The sequence below is a fragment of the Oncorhynchus mykiss genome, chromosome 17 (genome assembly GCF_057628025.1).
Source record: "Oncorhynchus mykiss isolate SJ-2025 chromosome 17, ASM5762802v1, whole genome shotgun sequence".
NCBI classification, from domain to species: Eukaryota; Metazoa; Chordata; class Actinopteri; order Salmoniformes; family Salmonidae; genus Oncorhynchus; species Oncorhynchus mykiss.
In genome coordinates, this window is record NC_143038.1 from 39403033 (window position 1) to 39418968 (window position 15936).

The window sequence follows — 15936 nt, forward strand, 5'->3', positions numbered from 1 at the left end:
GATATCGTCAAGGTAAACGAAAACAAAGATGTTCAGCATGTCTCTCAGGACATCATTGACTAATGCCTGAAAGACAGCTGGAGCGTTAGCGAGGCCGAAAGGAAGAACCCGGTATTCAAAGTGCCCTAACGGAGTGTTAAACGCCGTCTTCCACTCGTCCCCCTCCCTGATGCGCACGAGATGGTAAGCGTTACGAAGGTCCAACTTAGTGAAAAACCTGGCTCCCTGCAGGATCTCGAAGGCTGAAGACATAAGAGGAAGCGGATAACGATTCTTCACTGTTATGTCATTCAGCCCTCGATAATCTATGCAGGGGCGCAGAGACCCGTCCTTCTTCTTGACAAAAAAAAAACCCCGCTCCGGCGGGAGAGGAGGAGGGGACTATGGTACCGGCGTCAAGAGCTACAGACAAATAATCTTCGAGAGCCTTACGTTCGGGAGCCGACAGAGAGTATAGTCTACCCCGGGGGGGGGGGGTGGTTCCCGGAAGGAGATCAATACTACAATCATACGACCGGTGTGGAGGAAGAGAGGTGGCCCTGGACCGACTGAACACCGTGCGCAGATCGTGATATTCCTCCGGCACCCCTGTCAAATCACCAGGCTCCTCCTGTGAAGAAGAGACAGAGGAAACAGGAGGGATAGCAGACATTAAACATTTCACATGACAAGAGACGTTCCAGGAGAGGATAGAATTACTAGACCAATTAATGGAAGGATTATGACAAACTAGCCAGGGATGGCCCAAAACAACAGGTGTAAAAGGTGAACGAAAAATTAAAAAAGAAATGGTTTCACTATGATTACCAGAAACAGTGAGGGTTAAAGGTAGCGTCTCACGCTGAATCCTGGGGAGAGGACTACCATCCAGGGCGAACAAGGCCGTGGGCTCCTTTAACTGTCTGAGAGGAATGTCATGTTCCCGAGCCCAGGTCTCGTCCATAAAACAGCCCTCCGCCCCAGAGTCTATTAAGGCACTGCAGGAAGCTGACAAACCGGTCCAGCGTAGATGGACCGACAAGGTAGTGCAGGATCTTGAAGGAGAGACAGGAGTAGTAGCGCTCACCAGTAGCCCTCCGCTTACTGACGAGCTCTGGCCTTTTACTGGACATGAAGTGACAAAATGACCAGCGGAACCGCAATAGAGACAGAGGCGGTTGGTGATTCTCCGTTCCCTCTCCTTAGTCGAGATGCGGATACCTCCCAGCTGCATGGGCTCAGCACCCGAGCCGGCAGAGGAAGATGGTAGTGATGCGGAGAGGGAGGCGACGGAGAGCGCGAGCTCCTTTCCACGAGCTCGGTGACGAAGATCAACCCGTCGCTCAATGCGAATAGCGAGTTCAATCAAGGAATCCACGCTGGAAGGAACCTCCCGGGAGAGAATCTCATCCTTTACCTCTGCGCGGAAACCCTCCAGAAGACGAGCGAGCAAGGCCGGCTCGTTCCAGCCACTGGAGACAGCAAGAGTGCGAAACTCAATAGAGTAGTCTGTTATGGATCGATTGCCTTGACATAGGGAAGACAGGGCCCTGGAAGCCTCCTCCCCAAAAACAGATCGATCAAAAACCCGTATCATCTCCTCCTTAAAGTCCTGATACTGGTTAGTACACTCAGCCCTTGCCTCCCAGATTGCCGTGCCCCACTCACGAGCCCGTCCAATAAGGAGAGATATGACGTAGGCGACACGAGCAGTGCTCCTGGAGTAAGTGTTGGGCTGGAGAGAAAACACAATATCACACTGGGTGAGGAACGAGCGGCATTCAGTGGGCTCCCCAGAGTAACACGGCGGGTTATTGATTCTGGGCTCCGGAGATTCGAAAGCCCTGGAAGTGGCCGGTGGATCGAGGCGGAGATGGTGAACCTGTTCTGTGAGGTTGGAGACTTGGGTGGCCAGGGTCTCAACGGCATGTCGAGCAGCAGACACTTCCTGCTCGTGTCTGCCTAGCATCGCTCCCTGGATCCCGACGGCTGAGTGGAGAGGATCCGAAGTCGCTGGGTCCATTCTTGGTCGGATTCTTCTGTTATGGTGAGTGAATGAGGACCCAAAAGCGAACTAACTTAAACAGAGCTTCTTTAATAACCAAACATAGGTAGGCTCAGATAGACCGGCAGATTCCGACAGGACAGGACAAGGTTACAGCAAACATGACGATAGTCTGGCTCAGGCATGAAACACAACAAACAAGAATCCGACAAGGACAGGAACAGAAACAGAGAGAGATATAGGGACCTAATCAGAGGGAAAAAGGGAACAGGTGGGAAACGGGGTGAATGGGTAGTTAGAGGAGACAAGGAACAGCTGGGGGAAAGCGGGGGAGAAAAGGTAACCTAACAACGACCAGCAGAGGGAGACAGGGTGAAGGGAAAGGACAGAGACAAGACACAACATGACAGTACATGACAGATTCATCTTTACAATCACAGTCCAGACCTTTTAAGGCAGGGATCATGAACTAGATTCAGCCACAGGCCGTTTTTTTCTTGCGTGGATGGTCGGGGGGCCAGAACATAATTACAAATCATTTGTAGACTGCAAATTAACTGCAAGAAGCCCAAACAGATGTGTTTGACTAAAACATTTGTGTACGATCACGTCTCTCTATTATGCATGGGAATACTTGATTTCTTTAATTAAAATCACCTGGAATCTGATTTCCTGGTGTTTTTAGTCTTTTATGTCCAACAATGAAAAAAAAATGAAAATGAAAAATATATATATATATTTAATTGTTTTGCTCAGAAAACATGGGGGGCCAAATAAAACCACCTGCAGCCTAATTCGGCGGGAAACCCTGTTTTAAGGGAACCCCTTCTGCTTGTCTGGCTGGAATGTGATATCATGGAAACTAGGTTTAACGATGGTTTACTGTAAGTAGGGCTGTGGCGGTCATGACATTTTGTCAGCTGGTTATTGTCATGCAAATTACTGCCGGTCTCACAGTAATGGTAGCCGGCTAGTGATGGCTATTTAACAGTCTGATGGCCTTGAGATAGAAGCTGTTTTTCAGTCTCTCGGTCCCAGCTTTGATGCACCTGTACTTTATTTATTTATTTATTTATTTAACCAGGAAGGGCTCATTGAGATTTTAAATCTCTTTTTCAAGAGCGTCCTGGCCAAGATAGGCAGCACCAAGTCATTACAAAAATGACAGACAAACAACATGAAAAACTACAAGTAATCTAGTAAAAACCATAGAATTCACAAGAGTATAACAAAATCAAAAACAGAAAATTAAAAACATTGACAGGTCAGGGAATCAGTCTCAAGATCATTCATCAGTGATTTAAAAATACCAATCGGGATAAGTTCTTCCAGTTTAAAAGTATTTTGTAAGGCGTTCCAAGACGATGGCGCAGAGTACATAAAAGTACAAATTATGTTAAAAAATGTATACAAATTCAGTTCGGACATTTGGAACAGTTAGCAGGATAAAGTCCAGCGAACGAAGAGAGTACCCACCACATTTCTGAACAATAAAAATGCCCAAATAAAAAGGTAGTAAACCCAAAATGTCTTTGTAAATAAAAGTATACCAGTGCCTGAGCCTACGAGTGGCTAGAGAAGGCCAGCCATCCCTGGTATACAAAGTGCAGTGGTGTGTAAGGTTTTGCAGTTTAAAATAAATCTCAAAGTGCCATGGTAAAGGGTGTCAATTGATCTCAAACACTGAGCGGAAGCATTCATATATAAAATATCCCCATAGTCTAGTAAAGGCATAAATGTAGCTGATACTAGCCTCCTTCTGGCTTCAAAAGAAAAGCAGGCCTTATTCCTAAAATAAAATCCCAATTTCAGCTTCAATGTTTTTGTACGTTGTTGAATATGCAATTTAAAAGAGAGGCCGTCATCAATTAAAATTCCAAGATATTTATATGAGGTTACAACCTCAATCTCCTTGCCCTGACAGGTAGTAATAGGTGAAAGGTTCAGAGGTCTATTTCTTGCTTTAGAAAACACCATTAGTTTAGTTTTGTCAGTATTGAGGATAAGCTTCAATTGACACAAGCTATGTTGAACAGTATAAAAAGCAGTTTGCTGCTGTACTGATCTCGCCTTCTGGATGGTAGCGGGTTGAAAAGGCCGTGGCTTGTGTGGTTGATGTCCTTGATGATCTTTTTGGCCTTCCAGTGACATCGGGTGCTGTAGGTGTCCTGGAGGATAGGCAGTGTGCCCCAGATGATGCGTTGGGCAGACCGCATCACCCTCTGGAGTAGAGGTCGACAGATTATGATTTTTCAACATCGATACCGATACCGATTATTGGAGGACCAAAAAAGCCGATACCGATTAATCGGCCGATTTTTAAAATGTATTTATTTATTTGTAATAATGACAATTACAACAATACTGAATGAACACTGATTTTAACTTAATATAATACATTCATAAAATCAATTTAGCCTCAAATAAATAATGAAACATGTTCAATGTGGTTTAAATAATGCAAAAACAAAGTGTTGGAGAAGAAAGTAAAAGTGCAATAGGTTTTAGGTTGTAGTTTTAGGCTGTAGTTATTATAGGAATATTTATCTCTATACCATTTGTATTTCATATACCTTTGACTATTGGATGTTCTTATAGGCACTTTAGTATTGCCAGTGTAACAGTATAGCTTTCGTCCCTCTCCTCACCCCTACCTGGGCTCGAACCAGGAACACATCGACAACAGCCACCCTCGAAGCATCGTTACCCATCGCTCCACAAAAGCAGCGGCCCTTGCAGAGCTAGGGGAACAACTACTTCAAGGTCTCAGAGCGAGTTACATCACCGATTGAAACGCTATTAGCGCGCACTCCGCTAACTAGCTAGCCATTTCACATCGGTTACACCAGCCTAATCTCGGGAGTTGATAGGCTTGGAAGTCATAAACAGCTCAATGCTTGAAGCACAGGGAAGAGCTGCTGGCAAACGCACAAAAGGGCTGTTTGAATGAATGCTTACGAGCCTGATGCTGCCTACCACCGCTCAGTCAGACTGCTCTATCAAATATCAAATCATAGACTTAATTATAACATAATAACACACAGAAATATGAGCCTTAGGTCATTAATATGGTCAAATCTGGAAACTATCATTTCGAAAACAAAACGTTTATTCTTTCAGTGAAATACGGAACCGTAGACCCAGGGCCTTGAGCTTAATAATGAGCTTGGAGGGTACTATGGTGTTGAAGGCTGAGCTATAATCAATGAACAGCATTCTTCCTCTTGTCCAGACGGGATAGGGCAGTGTGCAGTGCGATGGTGATTGCATCGTCTGTGGATCTATTAGGGCGGTATGCAAATTGAATTAGGTCTAGGGTGTCAGTTAAGGTAGAGGTGATATGATCCTTAACTAGCCTCTCAAAGCACTTCACGATGACAGAAGTGAGTGCTACGGGCGAAAGTCATTTAGTTCAGTTACCTTTGCTCTTCTTGGGTACAGGAACAATGGTAGACATCTTGAAGCAAGTGGGTACAGCAGACTGAGATAGGAAGAGATTGAACATGTCCGTAAACACTCCAGCCAGCTGGTCTGCGCATGCTCTGAAGACGCGGCTAGGGATGCCGTCTGGGCCGGCAGCCTTGCGAGGGTTAACACGTTTAGATGTCTTACTCACTTCGGCCACAGAGAACGAGAGCCCACAGTCGGTGGCACTGTGTTATCTTCAATGCGGCCGTTGAAGGTGTTTAGCTTGTCCGGAAGCAAGACGTCGGTGTCCGCAACGTGGCTGGTTTTCACTTTGTAACGCTTTCAGTTTTGAGCGAATACTGCCATTTATCCACGGATTCTGATTTGGGTAGATTTTAATAACCACAGTGGGAACAACATCCCCTAAACACTTCCTGATGAACTCAGTCACTGTGTCCGTGTATACATCAATGTTATGTTATCTCATTGAGCTCTTCCTGGTTAAATAAAGGTTAAATAAAATATAATAAAATAAATAAATAAATCTGAGGCTACCTGGAACATATCCCAGTCCATGTGATCAAAAACTATCTTGAAGCATGGATTCTGATTGGTCAGACCAGAGTTGAATAGACCTTAGCACGGGTACTTCCTGTTTGAGTTTCTGCCTATAGGAAGGGATGAGCAAAAGGAGTCATTATCTGATTTGCCGAAGGGCGGGCGGGGGAGGTCCTTGTAGGCATCCCGGAAGTTGGAGTAGCAATGGTCGAGTTTTTAGCAGCGCGAGTACTACATGTTGACAGAACTTTGGTCGCATTTTCCTGAAATTTGCTTTGTTAAAATCCCCAGCTACAATAAATGCGGGCTTCAGGATACATGGTTTCCAGTGTAGTTCCTTGAGGGGCGTCATTGTATCGGCTTGAGGGGGAATATACATGGCTATGACTATAACCAAAAATAATTATCTTAGGAAGTGATACGGTCTGCATTTAATTGTGAGGTATTCTAGGTCGGGTGAACAAAAGGACTTGAGTTTCTGTACGTTATCACAATCACACCATGAGTAGCCATTCTTCTTCCTGGAGAGTTCTTTATTCCTCTTTGCGTGATGTAGTGGGAACCCAGCTGGCTGTATGGATAGGGACAGTATATCCGGAGAAAGCCATGATTCCGTGAAACAGAGTGTTACAGTTCCTGATGTCTCTCTGGAAGGAGATCCTCGCCCTGGGCTCGTCTACTTTATTGACCAGAGACTGAACATTAGCAAGTAATATACTCGGAAGTGATGGATGGTGTGTGCTCCTCCTGAGTCGGACTAGAAGTCCACTCTGAATACCTCTTCTCCACCAACGGCGTCTTGGAGCAGCTTCTGGGATAAGTTCAATTGCCCTGGGGGGTACGAACAAAGGATCCAATTCGGGAAAGTCGTATTCCTGGTCGTAATGCTGATGAGTTACCACCACTCTGCTATCCAAAAGTTATTTCCGGCTGTATGTAATAACACAAAAAATGTTCTGGGCTAATAATGTAAGAAATAACACACACAAAAAATGAAATACTGCAAAGTTGCTTAGGAGCTAGAAGCAGCTAGAAGCAGCGCTGCCATGTCTGTTGGTGCCATCTTCATTTAGCAGACAAGATATGCTTATAAGTCCCGTGCCATTATGTTATATTATATAATTTTATAGTAAGAAGAATATAATTGCACCTAGCTGAATAAAATAGAAAGGATTTTTTCCCTCATTCCGGAACGAGTGTGCATATGAAGTGGCTATGTTGAGCGTAAAAGTGATAATTTGAAACAGGTCCTTTATGCTAGATTTAGAGTTATTTTGAAACTTTAGTTGTGAATTATACAAACCTTAGAATGTCTTAGAAATCAAACATATATGGGCTGCATGGTGCAACTATAGGCTATTGATGATTTGGGAAAGTAGCAAAAAAGCTTGCGCTCTGTTCCCTGCCTCAGGTTGCACACGCTGTTCTCTCATCAAGCGATCATATTTCACCCATACAATACTTAATTTAATCTTATCTTTACTAAAAATATAAAATGAGTTTCGATTTAGAATGGCCTATTATCAAATGGGCAGGAACAGGGGCAGGGGGGAAAAAACATGTTATCCGTATGCAATCGAATGCCATGGGCTCTCCAACCCTGTTCCTGCAACTACCCAGTGCTTAATTTGTGATGCCAAGTGAAATCTGTTCAGGAACATCGATAGTAACATGTTTTCACAACTAAACATATTTCATTCAACTGTTAGCCCTCAATTTTCTTCTGCTGTGCGTAATATGCGGTTGGCTATTAGACTACGTATTGTAGAACGGCACAATCATTATTTGAATTCATTTTTGGGGGGGAGTGCTAATATGCTGTATAGGTGTTTTGAATTAATCATTACCTTAGAAAGCGCTTTGAAACAACATCCACAACAACCATGTTTTCCACTCAGTTCCAACCTGTTTTTTTTTACTTCTTTCTTCAAATTGATCATCACAGTGAGGTGATTTTTAAAGAATGATGTGTTTGATGTGATTTTCAATTGCATTTATGTCAGAGTGGTTAGAGGGACAATAGAGCCCTGGGTACCAGGCCATTAGCGACCAGACGGTCGTTAGCAAGTTGGGTACTACCAACGCATGTCCAGAGCGCATAAAAGGAGATTACCTTGACTCAAAGGTCACATGGAATTCGACTGCGGTCATGACTCGTGACCGCAATACGGTTCCCGCAACCGAGCTAACTGTAAGACATTTCCACACTAGATCTCTGATATCAAGTAAGTATTCATCTGTTTATTATTGAAATTTCAAACACATATTCTCATCTGTCCTGCATTGCTGTGAAATTGCTGCACAAGCACCTTAACTTGTTGAGTGTAGGGGGCAGTATTTTGATGTTTGGATGAAAAACGTACCCAAATCAAACTGCCTATTTCTCAGGCCCAGAATCTAGAATATGCATATAAAACACTCTAAAGTTTCCAAAACTGTCAAAATATTGTCTGTGAGTATAACAGAACTGTTATTGCAGGCGAAAACCTGAGGAAAATCCAACTAGGAAGTGCTGTTTTTCCTGAAAGCTCTCTGTTCCATTGCATGCCTTCCCTCCATTTAAAGGGATATCAACCAGATTCGTTTTCCTATGGCTTCCACATGGTGTAAACAGTCTTTAGACATAGTTTCAGGCTTTTATTCTGAAAAATGAGCGAGAAAGATCCCGTCACGTCAGTGGATAGCTGGGTACCCGCAGCGTTTTGCATGCGCCAACAGAGTGGAGCAGACATTTTCTCTCTCTCTCCTATTGAAGAAGCTATCGTCCGGTTGAAATATTATTGATTATATATTGTAAAAAAAATTGTTATAAAAAACATTTGACATGTTTCTACGAATTGTACAGATACTTGTTGGAATTTTCGTCTGCCCCATCGTGACCGCTCGAGCCTGTGGATTTCTGAACATAACGCGCCAACCAAATGGAGGTATTTTGGATATAAAAATAATCTTTATGGAACAAAAGGAACATTTATTGTGTAACTAGGAGTCTCGTGAGTGCAAACATCCGAAAATGTTCAAAGGTAAGCGATTCATTTTATTGCTTTTCTGACTTTCGTGACCAATCTACTTGGCTGCTACATGTTTGTAATGTTTTGTCTACTGAGAGAGAGGTCCTACCATAAACGCTTGGTATGCTTTTGCCGAAAAGCTGTATTGAAATCTGACACGCCGGTGGATTAACAATCATCTAAGCTGTGTTTTGCTATATTACACTTGTGATTTCATGAAAATTAAATATTTTTAGTAATTTCATTTGAATTTGGCGCTCTGCAATTCAGCGGATGTTGACGAAAATGATCCTGCTAACGGGATGGGTGCGTCGAGAAGTTAACAGCATCCAATCAAAGCAAAGATGCAATCATGTAGATGGCGTGTGTGCGCGGACATGCGTTCATACTTGTGTGCATTTCCGTGTGTGTGTGCACATTTCTATGTGCTCACACGTGTGTCTGTATGTTTTAAGGCTTACTTCCACATTGTCGGTTAGGGTACTGATGAATTTGAAGCCGGCGATTCGTCTCTGGCTACACACCACTCCCACGTCCTCAGAGTGTTTGCAGTCGGAAACTCCGAAGCCATTGGACTCACACTGGGCCAGGGTTCTCTCTAGTCCCGAACAGTGGACGTTGTCCAACCAGATCCGACCTACGAACAACGGGGGACAGAGACATATTCTCTGATGACCACACATGAAGGTAAGGGGACCCTCTCCATTCTCCATTCTCAACACCCTATTTCCATTTTAGGCTTCAACAGACAACATCTTTGGGTAACAATTTGGGCCTGTCTAGTTATCAACTTTCAATGTACAGTATATTCTCCATTGAACATTACTTTAAGTCCAGGACTAGGCTAACTGAGTTCATGACAACTCACCTATAGCTTAGGTTAGATTGACCACATTTGACCATTTCATGCAAGAAATACGTGTTACGGAATTCCAGCCATCACTTGTCAAAAAAAATGTTTATGGCACTTTAGACGAATCTAAATGGTCTACTGTTCTCTTCAGATTCTGATAGGGCATATTAACTCAGCCTTTTGAGATTTTAAATGTTGCAGAATTGCTGCTGGGATGTTGGGCCTATGCTAGTGCACCTTTTTCCTATTTTACTTGTGGAGAAAAAAAATCTAGCATTCCAAGCGAACAACTCTTCAGTCTACATATTTCAAGATCAAGAAATCATCTGGGCACATGCAGTGAACTAGACACCACAGACATTATATGACTTCTATCTCAGCAGCTCAGAACAGAATGTGATTTGTCCTATGGAAATCCCGGGACTGATGCAGCACGTTTCCCCTGTCTTGGACCCTAAATCCCTCAAAAAGCTACGTTTTACCAATTACAGTCTATCAGTCTATCACACCAATCAAACCCTACGTGGGGAAAATGACTGGCAACTGGAAACACACTAAACCAGACGCATAGACATAATCTCATCAACCCCCTTGTCTTGAAGATCTCTAGGACTGTCATATGTCTAATTACTTTCCCAACTCCATGATTCTGATTGAAGGTTGTAAATTAAACAGTATGTATGGAGCTGTATGAAGCTCCGGCTGCTCTCTATAAAAACTAGATGGTTGATGTTATTAACACAGACGCCCCTTGTTAATGACTCATGTTCCCATTGAGACTTTGTCTCCTTGCTATGCTAATCATTGTTCCTGCAAAGAGGGACATACTGTATCTCACCTATGTATCTTCCAGTTGTATTAGAACAGGTTAAAAGCGTTGGGCCAGTAACCGAAAGGTCGCTGGTTTGAATCCCCAAGCCGATTAAGTAAAACATAATATGTGCCCTTGAGCAAGGCACTTAACCCTAATTGCTCCTGTAAGTTGCTCTGGATAAGAGCGTCTTCTAAATGACAAAAAATGACAAAAATGTAAGTCTTTCTGGGATACATGTATTTGTTTCAAAATATATAATATCTCTGAACTATCCCTTTAAGTAAAGTCTTAATGGTCAGGGTGGATTTCAAATTCCAACACGTTACTGAACCATCCCTGTGTTCCTTACCTTCTCCCTTGCCATACTTGGAAGAAGGAGACCAGGATACAGCCTCCACATAGCCCAGCTCCCTGCACACGACGTTGGCTGCATGGATGGAGAAGTCATCGTCGCACACCGTGCCCCACTCTCCATTATAGTAGACTTCAACCCGGCCCTCGTAGTGCTTGTGTTTGTCCCCTGCCAGACGCAGCTGGATGATGGGGGTGCCAGGGGGTAGTTTGGTATCCGACTGGGCCTGGCAAAGTGCCCACACACAGAGAAGCGTGGCCAGGCGGCACAGGAGAGAGCAAGGAGGCGGCATTGCTAGGAATGGGCAGGTAACTCACCACACTGTACTGTAGGCCACCTGGAGGAGGGAGACACAGATCAGAGTGACCAATGAATGACTGCAATAAGCAACGTGATGTATTATGTCATGGGTTTTTAACTTAATTTAGGCAACTTTAGCGGGCCACATCAAATCAGTTGAAGACCATTGTAATATGCTATGGGTTGCAGAAATTATTATTTTTTACAGCTTTTAACAATTGAGGGATTTCTGAAATGATTGAACATCTACTTTATACCAACAGAAAACAGACACGTATTCAATGGACCGCTACAGTTTGGGTGGTGAGTGGTTTGAGTCAAGCACTCAGCATGCGTTTTGCATTTTATCGGACAGAAATAAGTCTTCTTGTGTTTTGAGCATCATACGCAGTCGTCAGCATCAAATCATTAGAGACTGACTATTTGGCAGACATTCAATCTCACAGCCTTTTCCAACAATCTAGAATGAACCACAATTCCAGGCCAGGGTAGATTGAGCAATGTTGGAGGATTGGGGTTGGTGGGAGCAAAACAAATCTCTCGCAGTGAGCAATGTTGGATTGATTTATAGATAGATCGGTGGGTGGATGGATGGGAAGATTTCCCCATTCAGTTCAAAGTCCACAATACACCATAATACGTTTTAGAGAAAACAAATTTACTGCTGCTCCTATGTCATGGCAATGCTACTGCTTTGCTTCACCATTTACTGACAGAGGTATGTGTAGGGTATTCAGCAGTGCAGGCTTCTCTCCTGTTGCTGGGCTGAAGGGAACGGCATGCCCCAGACACTGACTCAATTTAGGGGGCCTAATGCGTTTCACATGTGGTTGTGTTTTGTATGCTCCTATGTTTTCATCTCTGCCTGGGCCGGAGATCCTACTACCCCTCAGGGCTGTGGAACCAGATAACGGAAATGTTTGCTTTACCTCTCTTTTATTTTCAGCCAGGCCATGAAAGTGTGTGTGGGGGGGGGAGAGACAGCCCTGCACGTAAGCCCCAGCCTAGGGGCAACTAACCCTATCGACGTCATGGTAAAGGCAAACAAACTGCTGAGGTAGCAAACTTGCGGGGGCAATGGTCAAAATGATCAGCCTTAATTAATCAAATACTCTAAAATATCTTTGTTTTCCCTTAATATTATATATAACGCAGACCACGGCCGGCCAGCTCATTAGGCAGGATTAGGTGGCTGTCTCTGACGACAGATTGAGGAGGCGGCATTTTCTGAGTTAAACTGACCAAGACGCACCTCCAACAACAACACATAAAACATCACATAATTATGCCCAAAAAAATGACAATTTCTCTCAACCAGTGGGATATGGGCTTTTTAGGTGATGTTACGGATACAGTTATCCTGTGTGTGTGTTTCTTTTCTCTCCTTCTCCCCTCACAGGTGAAAATCATCACTCCCCAATCAGTCAACAATCAACCCATCAATCAGAAGACACACCTCCTCCTGTTTCCTACCCTATCACAGTTCCTTCCCCATGGTTTAAAAAACCCATCAATTGTTTGCTCTAGAGCTCAATCTCTCTGTAAATGCCATGTATGTAGATCTCTGTGTTTCACGCTCTCTTTGTGTATTAACCTATCTTTTGTTTGAGCACCTCCATAGCACTTTCATCACCTGTGAGTATTGTTTTTGGTTATGGTGTTTGTATTTGATTGCTGGTGGGAAAAGGGGAAACCAAGACAAGTCGCCCATGGGCATACACTACCCGTAGGTGAACTTTGTTAAATACACTAGTCAGAACTGGGCGGACCACCCACTGTATTTTTGGTTAGTTAGCAGTTAAAGTAGGCTAGTCTAGCTTAGGGGTGTTTGTATACTTATTGTTTCTTTCCTTGGGTTCAGCTCAGCCCCTTTTCCTGCTCCCCTCATTACCGTGTGTTTATAAATAAACCTTGAGTTTGACGGTAGATTTCAGTTGTCCTGGTTATTTCGTTCACACTTTTACTTTGTCACAATTATAATTTGCATGAGTTATGTTACGTGTCTCATTACCATCCCCCCCCCCCCTAGACTGTCGGGCCAAAAGGGATTCGTAACAGGTGCGCTCTAATGCCACCCTGTGATAAACAGTGGCCACTTTGACAAAGGCAGGGGCGCAAGATATTTAGCTTGCCCATTCCCAGCGCGCCGCTGGGGTTCTCCTCCAACGTTCCATCAAAAAAATATTTTAACAAATCACATAGCAGATATAGGATATGGTAGAACGAGTGTGTGGCCTTTTCTGTAGTCTACAGGCTGGAGGTAAAATGTACGACAATGAGATGGACACAAATAGCCGAACCTAAATGGCGCCCAATCAAATTAAAAATGCACTGTCACATTAACAAACATATCCTAAAAACCGGACGGGTCAAAGTAAAAGGGACAATATGGAATGGACAATCACATCTGTTGTCCAGGAGTTTCACCCCATTGTCATGATCAGTGGTTTCAAGTTTGTATCTGCACATTTTTGACAAGCTGATCATAGAGAGAAATAAAATACTTCTGCATTTCCTGCTGTGTAAACACATTGCAAATAGGCTCATGATAAAGTTGGGTAGCTGATATTCAGGGCTTAAATAGCTACATTGATTAGTCACAGGAAACAGGACTAATAAAGCCAATGAAAAGGCCAGTTTTAGAAATGGTGAGCCTACCACATGGATGGCTTTTTCAGCCATACCCCGTTGCTGACAGGTGTATACAATTGAGCACACAGCCATGCAATCTCCATAGACAAACATTGGCAGTAGAATGTCCTTACTGAAGAGCTCAGTGACTTTCAATGAGGCACCGTCATGGGATGTGACATCAGTTCGTCAAATTTCTGCCCTGCTAGGGCTGCCCCGGTCAACTAAGTGCTGTTGTGAAGTGGAAACGTCTAGGAGCAACAACAGCTCAACAGTTAAATTGGTAGGCCACACAAGCTTACCGAACAGGACCGCTGAGTGCTGAAGCACGTAATGCATACAAATTGTCTGTCCTCTGTTGCAACACTCAATAACGAATTCCAAACTGCCTCTGGAAGCAATGTCAGGAGCTTCATGAAATGAGTTTCCATGGCAGAGCAGCCACACAAAAGCCTAAGATCACCATGCGCAATGCCTAGCGTTGGCTAGGCATTCACAAAGCTTGTCGCCATTGGACTCTGGAGCAGTGGAAATGCATTCTCTGGAGTGATGAATCACGCTCCACCATCTGGCAGTCTGACGGACGAATCTGGGTTTGTCGGATGCCAGGACAAAGTCCCCAATGCATAGTGCCAACTGTAAAGTTTGGTGGAGGAGGAATAATGGTCTGGACTGTTTTTCTTGGTTTGGGCTAGGCCCCTTAGTTCCAGTGAAGGGAAATCTTAAAGCTGCAGCATACAATTACATTCTAGACGATTCTGTGCTTCCAACTTTCCAACAAGGACCAGCCAAGACCCGGACGTTTCTTATATGAAACATATTTGTCAGGACTTTTTCTAAATTTCTGACTGTCTTTCAATCTTTCCCTGACCTTACAGTAACCGTCTGCAACCACAATGTGGCTCCGACTTCAGATTCCCAAGCTGCAATCACTTCAGCAGCAGTAAAACAAAGTACTTAATTGTATGAAATAGTGAAGTAATATACAGTCACCTCAACTGATTGACACCCTTTATAAAATAAATAAAGGTTAAATTAAAAAATACAAATAAAGATGAGCTAAAAAGACTGTATAAAATAAATAATACAAATACTGAGCTATATTGTATGCTACATTTATGGGGGAAATTATTTTATACTGATACAATTGCTCAGAGAAATATATTGTATTTAACAGGTCAAAAATGATTGGTACCCCTGTTTTCAACACGTTTTGCACTCTCCCCTTTCTATAATGTTTAATGATTGGACAACACATTGAAAGGGATCTTAGACGATTCCTCCATACAGAATCTCTCCAGATCCTTGATATCCTTCGTCTGCGGTTATGGACTGCCCTCATCAATTCAAACCACAGCTTTTTAAAGGGGTTCAAGTCCAGAGACTGAGATGGCCAATGCAAAATGTAGAATTTGTGGTCAATAAACCATTTCTTTCTGGATTTTGATGTGTGTTTGCGGTCATTGTCTTGCAGGAAGACAGTTTCAGCCTCTGGGCAGAGGCAAGCAGGTTTTTTTTAACTAAAATGTCCTGGTACTTGGTTGAGTTCATGATGCAGTTGACCTTAACAACGGCCTAAGTATCAGTGGAAACAAAACAGCCCCATAACATCAAAGAACTATCATCATATTTTACAGTAGGTATAAGGTTATTTTCTGCACATCCATCATTCTTTTGACACCAAACCCACCGCTGGTTTGCGTGGCCAAAGAGATCTTCATCGACCTGGCCAAGGCTTTCGACTTTGTCAATCACTGCATTCTTATCGGCAGACTCAATAGCCTTGGTTTCTCAAATGACTGCCTCGCCTGGATCACCAACTACTTCTCAGATAGAGCTCAGTGTGTCAAATCGGAGGGCCTGTTGTCCGGACCTCTGGCAGTCTCTATGGGGGTGCCACAGGGTTCAATTCTCGGGCAGACACTCTGCTCTGTATATATCAATGATGTCGCTCTTGCTGCTGGTGATTCTCTGATCCACCTCTACGCAGTGTTAACAAACCTCCAGACGAGCTTCAATGCCATA

General features: G+C 43.6%; 1 protein-coding gene and 1 long non-coding RNA gene across 2 annotated transcripts in view; both read right to left on the bottom strand.

The window, feature by feature from the left end:
* The window catches only part of LOC110494120 (lysyl oxidase homolog 2A), a 55120-nt gene that overhangs the window by 37071 nt on the left and 2113 nt on the right, over window positions 1-15936 (bottom strand). The window contains exons 2-3 of the mRNA XM_021568873.3: window positions 10978-11317; window positions 9423-9598 (exon numbers count right to left, since the gene is read on the bottom strand). Coding sequence (XP_021424548.2) covers window positions 9423-9598; window positions 10978-11272 — 471 coding nt within the window. The 5' untranslated portion in view covers window positions 11273-11317. The remainder of the gene's footprint in view (window positions 1-9422; window positions 9599-10977; window positions 11318-15936) is intronic.
* Window positions 5076-5491, bottom strand: LOC149975942 (uncharacterized). The gene is made up of 2 exons (XR_016487934.1): window positions 5405-5491; window positions 5076-5265 (listed from the first exon to the last, which is right to left on the bottom strand). It is a non-coding gene; the product is annotated as an uncharacterized LOC149975942 (long non-coding RNA).